The 18568-nt window shown below is 38.6% G+C and overlaps 1 protein-coding gene across 1 annotated transcript in view; it reads left to right on the top strand.

Moving 5' to 3' along the window:
* The window catches only part of Gucy1a2 (guanylate cyclase 1, soluble, alpha 2), a 165837-nt gene that overhangs the window by 132705 nt on the left and 14564 nt on the right, over positions 1-18568 (top strand). Inside the window, exon 7 of the mRNA XM_013009625.1 lies at positions 18010-18164. Coding sequence (XP_012865079.1) covers positions 18010-18164 — 155 coding nt within the window. The remainder of the gene's footprint in view (positions 1-18009; positions 18165-18568) is intronic.

The following is an 18568-nucleotide window of genomic DNA, read 5'->3' as shown; positions in this document are numbered from 1 at the left end:
TCTCATATCTCCATTGGAACAATAATTCAAAGAATTTGATTCTGAAGATGAGGGACTTTAGAAAGGCCCTTTTTTTTTGCTTATAAAGTAGTATGTTTTTTGCTTACTTTTGAGAGTATGCATGTATGTGCACAGAATGAATAAAGTAAAGCAAACTATAAGTCAGTGTAAAAGAAGCGTTTTGGCAATTGTTGAAGGAACTTCTAGGTGAGGCGAAGGCATTGTCATGATTTAAATGGATGGGATGATTTTTCTTGGTTGTATGAGAAATACTCATGCCTTTTGCAATGGATGGGATTTTACATTCTCCAAAATACAGTATTTTTTCACCCTATTGTAAAAAAAGAGAGTTCATAAGCAAAAAAGGGACTAGCATAATAGCCCCGGGTTTATAGCAGTCTTATTATATCCTTACAGATAATGCAGTCTTATTATATCCTTGGGACTAAGGCAGGCCAAGGACAAAGATGTGAGGTAAACAAATTTGGGCTCTCCTTCTGTTGTCTCTCAAGTGTCAAAACAGGTCACTGTAATCACTGGGGAAAGGATTTAGAGTGCAAAGACTCAGGTTTTCGGTCCTGCTCTGGTAATTGCTGGATCTTTGAACTTGTATGAGTCTTACTTCCTCTGAGTTTTCTCTGGGGATAATGATATTCTTGCTTTGTGGTTTGCAGGAGGTGAAATTGTTGGAAGCACATTTGAAAAGTGCTTTTAAATATTACTTGCTAACAAATGGTCTTTTTCCTTTTGCCTGTTTTACAGGCAAAAAGGGAGCTCAGATTTATTTTCTAGATGAGGTAGGATAGAAGATAATTACCAAGTATATGTTTCCCTATCCATATCCCTACATGGTGACTGACCAGTTATAATCTACTGGGTATGTATGGCTGAATATTTCAGTTTCTAGGAGATAGAGGAATATTTTCCTAATTGATGTTTCTAGATTCATTTTCTTTCTTTCTTTTTGCCAGTCCTTAGGCTTGGACTCTGGGCCTGGTCCCAGTCCCTGAGCTTTTATGTTTAAGACTCCCCACAACTCAGGAGGAAAATATGGCCTCTCCTGTACAGTTCTTGGGCGCTGAGAAGTCTTTTAAGTGTACTAAATAGCTACTATCATGACCTAGTCTCAAAAGTGCAACACATTTTAATACAAATCAGGCAGGAAAAAAAACCAAAACACATTCTTTTCCCATTAAGGAGGCGTAACCGAAAGTCTCTCTGGAAAGGTCCAAAGAGAGAAGGGTGGTTTGGCTCATGTTTAAGGCATTACCATCTGGAGAAGATATTCTTTACTGCCCATCAATATCATGTGTGCCTTTACATGCATTAAACATACTTAGCTTATTTGTGTTCCTGGAAACAGACTTCCAAATATTTTGACTATATCTCATAATAAATAGACTGTACCACTTGGTCCAAATCCCCCATCTAGGTCTGTCTATATTCAAAGCACCCAACACAGAAAAGTTAATTGTGAAAACTTAAAATTCTTTTTTTTTTTTTTGTCGGTCATGGGGCTTGAGGTCTGGGCCTGGGCACTGTCCCTCAGCTCTTCAGCTCAAGGAGAGTGCTCTACCACTTGAGCCACAGTGCCACTTCTGTTTTTTTCTGTTTATGTGGTGCTGAGAAATCAAGCCCAGGGCCTCAGGCATGCAAGGCAAGCACTTTACCACTGAGCCACCTTCCCAGCCCCAAACTTAAAATTCTTAGTGTAATGTTAGACACTTTACTATGAGAGCTTTGCAGGGAGGGATTTCAAGCATACTAATGGGAAAAAAAATGGGAGTGTCTTTTTTTTTTTTGGCAAACTTGATTAGAAATATTTTTGGTGGCCTAGAAGTTGCTTTACCGAGAAGCAAGCGTTAGAGAAAGCGTTAACAGTGTTGAAAGAAAATGTGACAAATAATCTCAGATTACAATTGCCTGTGATCACTCCAAATGTGAAGTTTCCATTCCCTGTTATTTTTTCCCTCAGAAGCTAAATTTCTAAATGTGATTTTGTAGCAGATGGATGAAACAGGGAAAGTAAAAATACAACTTTTTTTCCCCCACATTTTTATTACCACCAATTAGTTGTTCATTTGGACATATTCATTTTTTTTTTGGTCGGTCGTAGGGCTTGAACTCTGGGCCTGTTGCTGTCCCTCAGCTCTTCAGCTCAAGGAGAACGCTCTACCACTTGAGCCACAGCGCCACTTCCCATTTTCTGGTGGCTTATTGGAGATAAGAGTCTCACAGACTTTCTTGCCCGGGCTGGCTTTGGACTGTGATGCTCAGATCTCAGCCTCCTGAGTAGCTGGGATTACAGGTGTGAGCCACCAGGGCCTGGCTTGACATATCCATTTTGCTTTGCAGTAGAATTTCAAGACCTCCACTATAATTTTTATATGCTGAGAAAGAATGTACAAGAAGTCAATATAACAGAGAAGGTAGAATGATAAACTCTGCCTGTTGAAGGGTTGGAGGAAAGAGACCCAGAAATCAGGGAGGCTATCATGAAGAGAAAATATGAGGTGCACATGGAAGATGAATAGATTGAGTAGGAAATCATCAGATACTGAAAACAGAGGAAATGGTCCAAGCAGATGGAATAGCAGGTGTAAAAAGCTCAGACCTGTGCACCATTCAGGACGCGTAGAAAACAGCAGGCCCAATGGCAATGTTCAGGAACCATGATAAAGGCAGGGGCAAGGTCAGGACATCAAGAATTGGTTTCCTTGTATCTGGATGGCCATTCACAAGGAACTTACAGCTAGCTGGAACTTCTCATTGAGGAAGTTACCTGTTGTATGTTTTTGAAAGAATCACCTGAGCTGTGCACCAGAAGTTTGAGGGAGAAATAGTCTAGATAGAGATAGAAAAGTGATAGTATTAGTATGATCGTCTCTGTATGAGAACAAGAGCCTCAGGCAAGATAAGAACCAGAGGAGTGGAGAAGGAAAGCCAATTAGAGACTTGAGAGGCAAAATGATTTGAACACTTTCTCAGTGACTTTAAACGAACACTTTCTCAGTGACTTTAAACGTCTCAAAATGAGTCGATGGCCTTTTATTTATTTAAAATCTATGGCATTTCCCCTTCCCAAATAGATAAACTTTTTTTTTCCTTTTTGAATTCTTTTCCAATGACTGGGGGTCAAAGGAAGAATCTAAAAATGTGACCTTAAGATGGTGTTTAGTAGACTGAAAATTCTCCAGAGGCTTCAGACATGAAGCCTGGCTATGGTTTTCTTCCAAGATCTAGAGATTAAGGTCATTTCACGGAGAAGCTCAGGCCAGGCCCTGCATGGTCTCTTCTCGCTGATGTGGAAAGATGCCAATGGCTGGATTCTCTCTGCTATGCAGGGCTCACAGGCCCTCAAGATAGGGCACCTCTTGGATTTGGTTGTCTGTTCTCAGGAGCAGGTGCTTGACTCCGTGCTTCAAATAACATAGTTATTCTTCCCAGCTTCCTCCTTTCCCCGGGCCTTACTGAAGTTCCACTGTGGAAATGACTTCAGTCCTTACATCCTTGTTGTTAGTGTTAATATCTTTCTACGCCCTGCCCCCCCTAGTTCATCACTTGACTTTTCACAAATTTCTCTCTTGGTCCCTCCCATCCTCCCTTACAATTTCCTCTGACTTGTAATCCCAACATGTCCCAGACTCTTGGTCTGGATCCTTGTTTTTCCTTTATGAATCTCTTAACTATATACATGCTCCTAACAAATCCCCGTGGGTCTCTTTTCCTCCATGGTACACATACCTTTTGGTAAATCTTCCTTGACCAAGGCTTCTAAAAACACTTGAAGGATCTCTCAATTTGAATTTAATTTTCCTTTACATCAACTTGTATTTTCCACCACCTCCAGCCCATCCAAAGAAAACCTGTGCTTTCTTCTTTGGCTTTTATTTTATCCTAGAATATCTGACAGACTAAGATAGAGTTAGGGGCATCCTCCTTTCTAGCATTCTTTTTGTTATCTTTTATATATCGAATCAGGTGCCACGTCTCAACCACTTACCCACTTATATCTCTAATCCCTCACTTCAATCCCTCCCTCATAACCATTCAGATGTCTTTAAAAACTTGTAGCCTTTTGTTTTTCTTGGCCAACATGGAGTCTAAGACCTTTCTGTGCCCTATAGCTAATTTATTGTTCTAAAAGAAAAAAAATACAATTTACTAGTACATGCTTGGGACTTACATATTAATTGATTTCCTTTGTATATGCCAGACAGGGTCATCACAATAAACAAGATAGGTAGGTGTGGTTAATTCCATGCTCTTGATGGCCTTCAGAATCCAGTACTCCACACTGATTTGTTATAAAAAATTATCTTTAAATAGTTGTCCAAGGGGGTTTCAATTGAACATATCCACTTGTGTATATAATACATGTTGATATACACTTACAATGTTTGGAATCTACAATGTTTCTGTGTACTTTTTTTTTTCTTTTTGGCTGGTCGTGGGGCTTGAACTTGGGCCTGGGTGCTGCCTCTGAGCTCTTCCACTCAAGACTAGTGCTGTACTACTTTGAGCCACAGTTCCACTTCTGGTTCACTAGTAGTTAATTGGTGATCAGAGTCTCTTGGACTTTCCTGCCCAGGATGGCTTTGAACCATGATCCTCAGATCTCAGCCTCCCGAGTAGTTAGGATTACAGGCGTGAGCCACCTGGCCTCCTGGGTACTTTTGAGTGCAACCCAGTATGTGAATAGGTGTATCAAAAGCAAGAAGAAAACAAGGGTCTGCTGCTGTCACTTGGTAGTTACTGGAGATTCAAGATCTAATTAAACATGTGTCTGTCTGTTACTACCTTTTCATCTCATAAAAGACTTTTACCATGGCTATGTGTCTTAAAATACTTGAGCCATTACTATTATTGAAGGGAACATTCTCTTTCCTAGTATTGTGATGAAACCTAATTACATAAAATGCGATACTCTAGACTATAAAATGATAACCTCCCATTGCTTCACCTTCGTGTTGACAGTACCATTTTACCTAATTAAAATAACTTGTATAAACACACATTAAGACAAACTAGAGCAATTACACTTTTAGGATATGTTCTTTCTATTTGTATGGTAATATATCAAGATGTATAATAGTTAAATTTTGGGGACTACTTCAGTAAGAAGGAAAGTCTGAGAGATGTGAGCAGTAGTCTACTAAACTACAAGATTGCTTAAAAATGATTTCTGTCATACCACTAAGGCAGACAATTACAATTTTGTGTTGTGAAAATTACTATTCATAAAAAGTAAAAATGCCAATTGTTGGAGGCTTCTTTTAATAAGCAAAAGCTTTCTAAGTGGTCTCCGTACTCGGAGACATGGATCTAAGGATCCACGGTAGCAAGCTTAGGGGCCAGGTCATATCTATTCAATGAGATAATGAAGTTAAATGAGATGATATGCGCTAGGGCCTTCTCAGAGTGTGTGGCAGGTTGTCAGTGTTCATTAGAATGCTAGGGACAATGGAGTGGATAACGAGTTAGCCTCAGAAAAACAACAAGATGTAAATGGAGATGGGAAAGCTCAGACAGCAACAGTGATTCACTTAAGGCCAGTCTCTCTCTCCTCTCTCTCTCTCTCTCTGTGTAGATACTATATATAGTATATATGGATACTATAAAAAATGCTGGCTGTCCTTCCAAAATTAAAGTTCTTTCCTCACAATGTGAACTAATACTGTGCAGCAAGGGAAGAATATGAAAACCAGATGATCAAACATGGCTGAGTCAAGGGTCAATAGTCTGGATCTCCAAGGCCCAAGCCAAGCTGCAGATATTTCCATGCAACAAGTACTATCACCTGGATAGCGTCACTAACCCTGAGTTAGCTTGTTTCATTCGTCCAAGTGTTACTACTGTCATTTTAACTTGATAGGAAAAGTAGGGTAAATAACACAAAAATACTTTCTACAAGCTTTTGGAAAATGATTCTTTAATACATGGTTCAGGAAATCCCCCTCCTGCCCTGCTGGTTTTTAAGGAGGAGAAATACTTAAAGCATGCCAAATGCATTTCAAGCGGCTTATTCAGAGAGCATAACTTATATTCCAAGGTTTATAAAGGAGTAGCTTGAATTCATATTTAACTTTTGAGCTACTGCCTTTTTACCAGGAGGTTTCTGAAAGGTATGGGGAACGAATGTGTAAGACAGATGTTACCCTTGTGTCCCCAGCATTCAGAACCAAGCAGAGGAGACAGGTGATTGAAAAAAAAGTACATGGAGTATTAATGGAAGAAGAGGCCTGGTGAATGCAGTTCCTATCAGGCAGGGACGCCTGCACTCCTGAGAGGCTTCCCAGGGGAAGGGATGTCTAAGTGATGGTTTGAAAGGTGAGAATCTACCAGAGGTGGAGGAGGGAGGAGAGCAGAGAGAATAACTTCTGCAGAGGTTTGCAGAGAGATGGTGGTTAAGCTGGGTCTCTGGAGGTTAGACAGAGGCCTGACTTCAGGGAAATGGAAGACAATGAGAGCAGTAATCGAAGATTCCTGGCTAGAGTCAAACACTTTGGTGTGTTTGGGGATCTTCAGGTGAGTTGCAGATTGAGCAAAGTAACTCTTGTCTATTTGATCATCCTATAACACCATACGCAGGCAGAAATACATACTGAGAAACTTCTCTATTGATAAGACTTTGATTTGGATAAAATTAAAGATTTCACATTCTGAATATTATGGGTGGGGGAATAGAGTCAGCAAAAAACAACTCAGTCCTAATGATTCTGAGAATTGTGTGTGCACAAGAATTCCTTACAATGAATTTGTATATACCACCACACACACAAATTATTCACCCACACTCTGTGTGGGTTGTTTAGTTAGTAATTCCCCTTTGGAAAAAAGCAAGTTGTTTCTTACTTTCTTTTGTTTTCTTGGGTGAGATCAATAATTTGCGAATTACAAATAAATGCTACAAAAGTCTTGCATTTCAACTTCAGAACTCTTTTGTAAAGAGCACGTTTAGAGAAGAGCCTTGTGAAATCAGAAATGTAATCCATAGACAATAAATTGATTACGGAGAATCTGTTGTATTGCTTTATAGCAAGAGCACTATAAAATGGTGTTTTTTTTTAAAGTTACAGCTGGATTGTAGTAGCACTAAAAGGACAGTGTTTAGTTATTTGAGTTCACAGTATTGAGATCTTTTTCTTTTTGTGGCCATTAGTTTTATTCTTCTAATTTTTAGCTAGGCTTAACATATAATTTTATAAGGCCTAGGTTGACATTCCTTTATCATTTATTGGAATAAGATGCCAAGCTGAATTAGGACTAGTTACACAGAAATTATTTAAGAGGTATTTACTCTTCGTTGTTATTCTTAGTTTGCAAATACTGATGAAGGATCCAACCATGAATACCTAGTGACACCTGTAGTTAAATAACATGGAAACATATTAGAGGAGGGATGAAATTTGGGCCTCGTATGGAAATTCCTTTCATACATTCTGCTCATCCATGTATTTATTCATTCAATCAACATGTTACCATTGCCTATTAACACTGAAATCCCTTGCTAGATGCTGATACAGAAATAATCTAGAACTTAAAGAACATGAGAGTCATGACTCTCCAAGTCCGAAGTGTTGAGGGCTCCTTTGAAAAACTGCCACATATAGCTTCTGGTGTGTCTAGGGACCTTGAGGCCTGCCAACTGGGCCCTTGGGATTTGTGAGTCTTGCTCCGTGATGATTTCCAGTTTTATTAGTTGTTTGCTAGAGGCCACCCAACCCAAAGTGTCTTGGTCTCCCTAGGGGCTTGATTTTGTCTTCCCAATTTACACCTCAAAAATACTAGGGAGCTCCGTCTTCAGCTCCTATCACTCAGGGTAGGGAGTCAACCTGCTCGGTGTGATGAGCATGAGCGCCACCTAATGTCCAAATGACATAAATGCTTGTAAGGACTAACAATTGAAAGGGTGCATATATACCCAAGGAATGTTCATTGTTAATTTGATTGGTTCATTTCTCTCCAGGGTTTGTTAACTATTTGTATTGCTGTGTTCAGTTTTTTTTTAAATTACATTAGTATTTTTACAAAGGGGGCTCCCTTCAACAAATCAGTTTACAAATTCGATATACCTTGATATATGTCACCCCTTCCAACATTCTCTCCGATCCCTTCCCTATCCACCCCTTCCCTTCACTCTTCTTATTGTAGGATATACATTGGATTCTTGTCCACATTTTCTCCTCTTCCTCTACCCCCTTTTGTGTACTCACTACTGGGTGTTTTTTTTATTTCTCTAAGGCATTACATTTCAATTCTCCTCTGAATCTACCATATTTTAGTTAATACATTTGTACATACTTGCATACCATCCAATGTATTTACTTAAAAGTGTCTAAGCTGGGCTGGGACTAAGGTGGCTCAATGGTAGAGTGCTTGCCTTGCATGCACGAGGCCCTGGATTTGATTCCTCAGCACCACATAAGCAAAAAGAAAAAAGCCGGAAGTGGTGCTGTGGCTCAAGTGGTAGAGCGCTAGCCTTGAGCTGAAGAGCTGAGGGACAGCACCCAGGCCCAGAGTTTAGGTCCCACGACCGGACCCTCTCCTCCCCCAAAAAGTGTCTAAGCTAAATCTAGCTTCCACATATAAGGGCCTGACTTACAAAATGTTTATCATTCAAAATATTCTTCCGTAAGTGATGTCCTTTGTGTTACCGTGGGGGATCTAGTTTACATTTTTAGAAAGGGGTGTTTTAGAATAGCTTTAAGTCTTCAGAATGATCAGTAAGAAAATGCAAGTAGAGCCTGCCACTTCCCCTTTTCCCAGTTCCAGCTGAAGGCTGGAAAGAGAAAAATTATTACAATCAATGAGCCCATCCTGACATAGTAGCATCACTACAGACCACAGCTTATTCATGTTAATTTTATTTTCTAAGTGCTCCTCTTGGCTAGCAGGTGCAGCAGTCATGCCTGGTTAGGCCTGGCTGTGACAGCTTGAGGTTGTGTATCTCTGACACAACTTTATTACTATGTAAAATCTTACAAGAATTTAACCATTGAGAAACGACTTTCTTTCCCTTGTCCTATTCCTTTGGGAATGCCATGTAAGTAATTAAACAGTTTCCATGGAGCCTTGGTTAAACTTTTATTATCCTTATGCCATTTCATTTTTAGTAATGAAAAGGGATTATTAAAGAGGACCATCAGAATGCAATGATACAAGTACTGATTTGCTAGAAGCCATAAGAATTGTGTTCCCTGTGGGTGACAGTCTTCTCTGGTTGGGCCTTCTTTTGCTAGCCATTTATCTTTTGAATTTTCACATCTGTAGAATCCGGTACATGAACCAGAAAATTCCACAGCCCTCCCACCAAGAGAAGCCAAATTCAAGGGAACACTATTTTGGGGTAACAGTTAATAGTCATGTTTCAGATTGGATGTGATTGAATGCTTATCTGGCATCAGCCTCCCATAGTAAATTTTACGATTCTTGATTGTTTTAAAGTTATTGTTAAGTAGTGGTAGCAAGAGGTTACAATTCTGTAAGTCAGGTTATGAATATGTACTTAGGGAGAATTATACAACAAATAATTGCTGGGGATTCCAAAACCCCTTTCTCTAAAAAGATTCCCATCAGCTGCCAGGGTGTGAAACTCCAGGATAGAGTGGGACTCCGGGGTGCTTCCCCGAAGTGTCAAAGAAACTTCTGTCTTGTAGCAACTGAAATAAAAACTGAGTCGGAGCCGTAGGCAATGTTCTGCCCTAGTTGCTAATATTTTTTTTATCACACATATACTTGTGTTGCTTAAAAAAAAAGTCATGAGGAGATATTCCAGGAATGGTTGGTTGGCAACTTTAGTTCCCTGGGAATATTATGGGAAGAGGAGTATTGTGAAGAAGTGGCGCTATATCTAAGAGTGGAGCTACGTCAACTACTCATCTCCTGCAGGGTTGATAATTTTGGAAAAATAGCTGTGAGATGTATGTGGAAGGGTTGCACAGGAGAAATCCTAAGAGGGTTAATAGAGTTCCAGTGCCCAAGTCTGATTCTAGATCTATGAAGTCACAACCTCTTCAGGCAAAATCCTAGTGCTCTTGCTTGATTCTCATATGCAAGCAGGAGGCTTGTAACTTGGGGGTGGAATGCTGATCCCACACCTTAATTCTGGATGGAAATGTTTGTTCTTAGAGGTTAGCAAAAATGCAGGGTTACAACAGATGCTAAGAACAATGAACGTTTAATGACCGTCAAATGCATTGTTTTCTCTTGACGTAGACTTCTGGAAAATCAAATGAACTATGTTTTTCCCTAAAGCAATTCAATTGCCTGAGAGTACTCACAGATATTATTTTTTCTAAGTAGTTGGAGAGTGGAAAATCATATATTTGAGAGCTTTTTGTTTTTAGCAGTGGTAAGTTGGAAATAGCCATTTTCAGTCTCTAATATTGGGAAGCCATGATGCTTAAAAAAATCATTAAGATTTGTATCCTTTATCCAACTTGGTGACACTTGAAGTACTTTGAAAGCAGAGAGTAGTTTTGTATTTAACATTGAATTGTTCCTTAATAGTTTTAGAAGGGGAGGGTGAGAGACAAATAACTCCTCATGTTTTGTCAAGGGGTGAAAGGGAAAGGTTTTTTATGTTCTGGCTGTTGAATCTGCATCTCCTGGGTTACAATTATAAAAGCTCAAACTAAGAATGTTTTTGTTGAAAGATTTTCTATCGGGCTACTCAATTAGGTTTCTCTTTCTCTTCATCTCATTAGACATGCCCATTTGGAAAAGTTTATATTTTGCTAGCAAATTTAGATGACAATTAATGTTGTTGTAGATTCACATTTAATAATATCAGAACTTTCCCCTAATCTCTTCATTCCTTTTCAGAGCATTCCATTTTGACATATTCAGAAAAAAAAACCCTAATCATTTTTTGACTCCTTGCTACAAAAATTCCTTCCTAGCTAATCTAGTTAAGCGCTGCATTTTGACAGAAGATGATTTCCTTAGTTAACAGAGCGAACAGGTATTTTTTCAGCGACCGTCTCAAAATAGAAAAGTCTCAGAGCTTTGAAGTTTTAGCAATTAACAGTGTTAAAGAAATGCCTTTATGAAATTAGTATGAGGTAGATTTTATTCTGGGCAATTATACACTGAAGATGTAGTTAATAGACTAAATAAACTATCACAGAATGAGTTGATTAATATTACACATGTGCTTAGCAGAGTGTTTCTTTAGCATTGTTGCTCAAATAGCCAAATATTAGCATGAAAGTCAAATGTTGATAGGAAAGAGTCACAATCATTTTTTAAATTCCCTGAAGATTTTTATCATCTCTGTTAATTTTTATGATCAGTTCTTGTGACTTTTAAAAGGTGACATTTACTGTTAAATGATCCTTATTTCTAGCATAAAGTGGCACCTTTGTTTTAACCTCTGAATTACACACTGGTGATTTCCAAGTACAAAGTTAATCTACATTGTTGTGATGGCTTTGAGTCAAATTTCTTGCTTTAAAAGAATGCTAAACCTTTTTTTATCTGCACAAAAGATAAATTTCAGATTCCCACAAGCTTTTGCACATTCAAACCTCTTTGTTAGGCATCAAGTGTGTTTAGATAATAGCATCCACGCTTGTGGGAATCCTGGGTGACACAGGAGCCCTATTGTGGTGTCTCCAAGTCAAGCTATGATATTTTATTCAGCTCCACCATTTATTTGAAGTCCACCAAGCTTGCCTTCCTAATCAGTGTTCTGTATAATGCATCTGTTTCCCCATCTTCAAAGTACTTATTTCAAATTTCACCCTGTTTTATTTTATTTTATTTTTTTTTACAAAAGGCTCCAAACAATAATAGTGCTTGGATTGTAATCTTAAATTGTATGCTAAGCTACAAGGGGTGAGAGCGTTTATTTGGTCCAGCATTGCCTATAAAGTGAATTTATCTGTGAATGGTGCTTCTGTGAGAATCAGAATAAACAGCATGAGCTAGTTTGCTCACACCAAGTGTTATTTGTCCAAGCATATTACCTGTGAATGTGACATTTTGACACCATCGGACTGGAGGCTCAGTCCTGAGATAAGAGGGAGGAAAAAAAAAACCACATAGCCACAGAAATGATTTCTTCTCAGCTCCTTGCCCATCCAGGAAATAAGCACATGCCAAAGACCACACCGAGTATGTGAGTTGATTACATTTTTTTCCTTATAAATCTTGAGCTTCTGAAGTTGGAATTTAAAATAGTAACTGACTTTTTTTCTTGTTGTGGAAAATAATAAGTAGAGAACAAGAGTGGAAGGCCATACCACTGCCCGAGGTCATCTGATCTCAGAAGCAAGCTAGGGTCGGGCTTAGGAGAACATGAGAATATCAATTTTATTCATTTTATTGGTGAAAGGAGTATTTTGCAATAAAATGAATACTGATTTTTTTCACTAATTCTTCATTTTAAAAGATGGAGTGCTTTTCCCCCCCTTTATTCTTGCCTGGCTTCCTGAATAATGATGTCTTTAAAGCCTAAAATCTTTTATGTGTATGTTAGAGAGAGGGATACAGGGCTTCACACAGAGCTAGTCAAGATTTATGTAAGCATGAGTATACAGTGGCTTTTTCTACTAGCATATATTTGTATTTGTTACTATGGACCTTCTTTTAAGTTCTGACCTTTTCCTTGCTTAGATAGGACTGTTTCAGCACAAATTGGTATTTATTTCTTAACTTATTGGCTCGTGGTGTGGATTGTAGTTTCAGTTTGGCATAGAATATTCTAAAAGTGATCAATCCCCCTACTGAATTATAAATGGATGTGTAATACAGTAGCTACCATCAAATGTGGGAAGAGAGGTGTTTTGTTTTTTTGTTTTTTGATAGGGCTTCAACCCAGGGACTGGGTACTGTCCCTGAGCTTTTCTGCTCAAGGTTAGCACTCTACCACTTGAGCCATAGCTCCACTTCTGGTTTTCTGGTGGTTAATTGGATATAAGATTCTCACAGACTTTCCTATCCTGAGTGGCTTTGAACCATGATCCTCAGATCTCAGCCTCCTGAGTAGCTAGGATTACAGGCATGAACCACCAGCACAGGTAGGTCTGCTTTGGAGTGTTTGCTGTGAAACTAACTTCATTAGCTAGCTAATAGGTCACTTTTACCAGTGATAGAACAAACAAGGTTCTTTAATCAGAGAATATAATCATCCAAATAACAGAAGACCAGTGATGGCTAGCTATATAGTTGTTAAATTGGTTTGCCTGTCCGGCATCGACTTCCTAAAATTGGTCCCACACATATCTAGCTCCTGTGTTTCTAGTCACTGTGATTTGGCTCTAGCTGTTCACTTCAACACTGTCTATTGTTCATAAACACATGCTCAAAGGAAAGAAAGGTTTCTTATAGTTCCCTGCAAATCCCTCTTTCATTGACTTACATGGGCTTGACTTTTCTTAAATTAAGAAAATTACTAACGTACCTTGGCCAGTCTGCTCCTACTCTTGCCCTTGGCAGTATCCCGCAGAACCTGAAGAAATGATAATAGGACTAAGTGAATTGCTTAAAGGAAATCAGAGTGCTAAGGGCTGCTAACATTTTCTTTTATAGAGCAAACACTATGCCTATGTTTGTCCTATAACCTTCTATGATTTCTCAAAACTTTGGTGTGATTATTGTTTATGCTTGTTTGGTAAGTATTTGTAGGTTGGCAGAAGTGTGTTCATTATTATCATTAATATCATTGGTGATGTTTGGGGCAGGAATAGCTGTGTATAGCAACAACCACTTTCCAGCTGTGAAAAACAATGTATGCAGACCTCAGGGCATTGTCAATTGTCCACTGAAGGCACAAACAGCTGTACGTGAGGCCACTAGTTTACCTAAAGTATGAGGGTAGAAGTTACTGCGTGGCTAATCCCTTTAAATAAAGTTAAATTTTGCTAAGCTGAATCAAAACCCCTCAGTGATAGTTAAATGTGGCCCTCTATTTTGTCTAACTGCTGAATACTCTTGGCACATTCTGAATGGGGCAATCAGTAAGTTCCTCATATAGGCCACACAATTCCTGGGAAATCTCAATGAGTTGTCAGAAGAAATGTAAAAGAAAATGGAATCTGATGATTCAGCTTATAAGTTTCCTATGGTAGATTCTTCTCAGACGACATGTTTCTCTCAATCCTTTTCTATTGTAAGATACAGACAGGGGATCATCCATGCTTTTGTTTTTGTTTTTGTTGTGGTTGTTGATACTCAAGCACTTTTTAGATGGATTTCTAAGGGATTGTTGTTAACGACTTCTTTCTTCCCTCCCCCAAATCCAAGAATATCAGGGTCTTTATACTCACCCTTTCCAGATTATGGCAATTCACATTCTGATAACTTTTATTTCAAAGCCTCTGGTCATTTGAGAGGAATCAGAGGTAGAAGCAGCCTTCTGCATAGTTGGTGCTGGGGTCTTTTCCTCCCTCAGAAAGCACAAAATAGAGAAACTGGGAAAATTGTCAATGTGAGATTCCTGCCTGCTCTTCTGCTTTCAACCATCACAGTAGTGGATCACTGGCCCACACTGACAGTCATCATAGAGTCTCAGGGCTGAGTGATATTTCAGCAATCCTGTGTTACAGAAGGTAAAAATACAAGGTTAAAGAAACACAATGCCATTACAGAATGTGTTACTAATTTTAGAGAAAGGCATTTTCACAGTCTGGTTTAAAAGAAGCTTTGCCATTCAACACTTCCCCCCTTACATCCAAATACATAAACTCTCATCAGAATAGGCTTCATTTTTCAGATAGTTTGCTCTCTTACAAATTCTATCACCTCTGCTTCCAGCCAATATGGAAGTACAGGGTCTGGATTTATGCTTCCACCTTAGAGCTTTTTTTTTAAAGTTGGACAAAATATACAAAAAGAACAGTTTGCATGACTGTGGATGCTAGGCAATGGAAGTCAGTGGCCCTTGTGACTGGGAAACCAATAAGGTAATCCCTATGATTGTTCTTGCTTCTTACCTCGAGAGACCTGTAGCCTGGAGCTTAGGGGACAGTGAAGCCAGAATCACACAGTTCTAGAGTTGAAGATGACAAGGAGCCAAGTATCTGAGTAGCATTATGTACCAACAGACAGAGCTTCCAAGGCCCTTTCCATATATTCCACAGAACACTGATTGATGACCAAGAGTAAAGAAACTACCTGAGTCCCAGGGGGAGGGGACAAGGCATGTGAAAGGATGACTACCAGACTCTCACATAGGACTTGGGGAAAAATACCTGTCTCCATCAGGCAGTCAAAACTCTTCTAAATTGCAGAGAATACCCAGAGGGCTCTTGTCTGGGTAATGGAGGATAATTAGCCCTTCATGAGACATTGCTCCAGACTTGTCGAATGGAATTTAAAAGCAGGAGTTGAAAGGAACAAACTGATTCTAAGTAACTTGACTGCATCCCCTAATACAACGCAAGAACATTAACAAAAAATATTCAACTCAACAAGGTCAAATTGATGATATTTGGCCTCTAGTCAAGAATTACCAAGCATGAAGAAAAGCTAAAAGCATGACTCATAATGAAGAGACAAGTCAATCCATCAGAACTGACAGACACAGGCCTGAAACAGATGTTAGAATGAGAAGACAAAAAAGAGAACTGAAACAGTTGTTCTTATCGTGTTCCATATGTTCAAAATTTGAATTATTCCTGGAAGACAAATGAATCACCCCAAATTTAACTTCTTGCAAGAAAAATGATAATATCTGAGATAAATACACTGGACATGATTAACAAGAGAGTAGATGTCGCAAAAGAAAGATTAGTCAGTCTGGAGATATGGCAATAGACATCCAAAAGAAAAGATAATTTTCAGTGAACAGATAATCAGTGTTCTTTGGAAAGAATCTGAGCATTCTAACATGCATGTAAACAAAGAGAAATAAGCAGAAAAAGAAATACATTTTTTTCTTGTCTAGAAAACTTCTAAGCCTATTTAAAGCCAGATTGGAGAGCACAAGAAACTCAAAGCACAGAAAACAAACAACAACAAAAAAAAAAAAAGCAAGAGAAGTAATGGCCATTTACTTGATACTAATGATAAACACTGAAAAGCAGCATAAGAGAAAGATACATTACACATAGGGAAGCAGATTTCTCATCAGAATGTGAGGGAAGAACAATGGAACATTTTAAAAGTAGTACTTTAGAGAGGGTGTGGGGAAAACATGTCAATCTGGAATTCTATACCCAGTTAAAGTATCTTTCAAATACAAAGGTGAAGTAAACATTTTTGAAACATTAGAAAGCTGAAGGAATTCTGTGAATTTACTGCATAGAAAATATTAAAGAAACCTTCAGGCAGAAAGGACATGATACCAGGTGGTTGTCTAGATGGGCAAGAAAAAATGAAAATCTGATGTAATAACCTGATAACCCCTGCCTCGGACTCTTGCTATGTCTGTACCCACATTCCTTGAGTTGAACTAGGAGGCACCTCCTATGTATGTCAAGACACATAGAAGAACAGGATGAAAAGGACATGGTCCTTGAGAGAGGAAAACAGAGCTGCACTCTGATGATCGAGACCCTTACCTAGAAAACTGTATGGGTTTTTTTTGTTTGTTTTGGACAGTGATAGGGCTTGAACTCAGCCCCTGGGCACTGCCCCTGAACATTTTTTCTCAAAGCTAGTGCTCTACCGCTTGAGCTACAGTTTCACTTCCACTTTTCTGATGGTTAACTGCAGGTAAAGAGTCTCATGAACTTTCCTGCCCCAGCTGGTTTTGAACTGTGATCTTCAGATCTCAGCTTCCTGAGATACATACAATTACAGGCATGAGCAATCAGCACCTAGCTTATGTGTTTATATTTTGAGGTTTTACTAATGCTCTAGATTAAGCTTTCATTAATTAACATAATTCTTTTCCAAGTTGTGCTTTTACAGTAAGATCTTTAATGTACTTGGATGTTTTTTTTTCTTCAGAAAGGACACCTTTTTATCCCTTTGTGAAAGATTCATATATCTCACACCTGTATTTCCATGTGAACCTTTCTAAGCTATTTCTACTCTGTTCTTACATAATTGCATTCATGTGGCAAATATGTTTGTGTTATGACTTGATATCTGGTAGGATGAATATTCATTTTTTCTTCTTTCTCTAATTTATTTTGGCTCTTTCCTGATAGTTGTTAAAAGCAAGTGAGAAGTGGGAGCAGCAGACATCACATTCACTTCAAACTGTGGGTTGACATACACAGAACTCTTCCATTCTACATTCAAGGGGTTGTCTAAGTGACTTTTTATTCTCACAACCAGTAAAAAGTATGGTCAGATCTCCCCCTTCTGTTACCTTGCATTCTTTTAGAATGAAGGGTTTTGTCTCCCACATTGTCCCCTGTGGACCACATGAACAAAACCTTATTCTATCACACTTCAATTTATATCAACTATATATCAAGGGCTCCTTCAAGGCACAGGCCAGATTAATCTTTATTAGATTCTCAGAGAATATACCATGCTTAATTTACTTTATCATCGTTTCAATCAGTGCTTTGACTAATCAAGGGTTGAATTCGCTGTAACTTCATTTTAATAATCTGTTCAGGGAACTCCCAACAATGTATGCAACATTCATCACTGACTGTGTTTCAAGTGCCTTCTTTGCAGTAAAATGCTAGGTAAATAGTCTTCTCTCATGAAAAAAATCCAACATTATACAAAAGAAGCAGAATTATAAATATTTAACTTTAGAACTGTGTTAAAGCGCGAGAGAGAAATAATGGAGCCCTCTAGGAGAATCACTGGGGACAATGTGAGGAAGAATGGATACTGAGTTAACCTAGATTTATGCAGAAAATTAAACATGTATATATCTATATATATATTTTCTAACAATCCACTTATTTATCTCACAACATTCATGGTCCTTGAACACCATAATTGTTTAGATATTATGCTCACAAAAATGGCTGAGACTCAGTTTCTGTCTTTGAGGAACTCTGGTCTCAATTATCTGATGACAGAAGTACCTGCCATTGAAACCATTGCATCCCAAATGGAAACAAGCATGTTCTTTACCTTTTCCTTTTATAGATGAGGATAGGAATTCATTCGGGCTCCGTGCTGGCTGGAGTTGTCGGGGTGAGAATGCCACGATACTGCCTGTTTGGAAATAATGTGACTCTGGCAAGCAAATTCGAGTCAGGAAGTCACCCTCGGCGCATCAATGTCAGCCCAACCACTTACCAGTAAGTGCTCTCTGGCCTTCTTCCTCCTCTCCTTGGTACTGAGTCGAACTGGTATCCTGTCATTCTCCAAAATATTATAAGTAGACCGCCCCATCTGAAAGATATTGTGACACAGAGTTGCATTTACATCCTGAGAGAGTACCTGGAAAATCTGACTTGACTGAGAGGTAAATATAAGTTTGTCACTTCCCACAATCTGTCTTGGGGTGGTATACCTGCTTAACGTATAGGAGAGCATAAATGTTAAGAAGTCTACATTGCATTTTAAATCCCAGTATCTTCAAAATCTTCCTCCTTTGGTTCCTATAAACAATGAGTAAGATGGAAAAAGTAGTTAAAAGTATTTCTGTTCTTTTTTAAATAATAAATATTAAGTAAGAATCCTAAAGTTCAATATACCACGT

The sequence above is a fragment of the Dipodomys ordii genome, unplaced genomic scaffold, assembly GCF_000151885.1.
Source record: "Dipodomys ordii isolate 6190 unplaced genomic scaffold, Dord_2.0 Scaffold10, whole genome shotgun sequence".
NCBI lineage: Eukaryota > Metazoa > Chordata > Mammalia > Rodentia > Heteromyidae > Dipodomys > Dipodomys ordii.
Note: the sequence above shows the minus strand (reverse complement) of the source record. Positions and strands in the feature narration are given on the sequence as shown.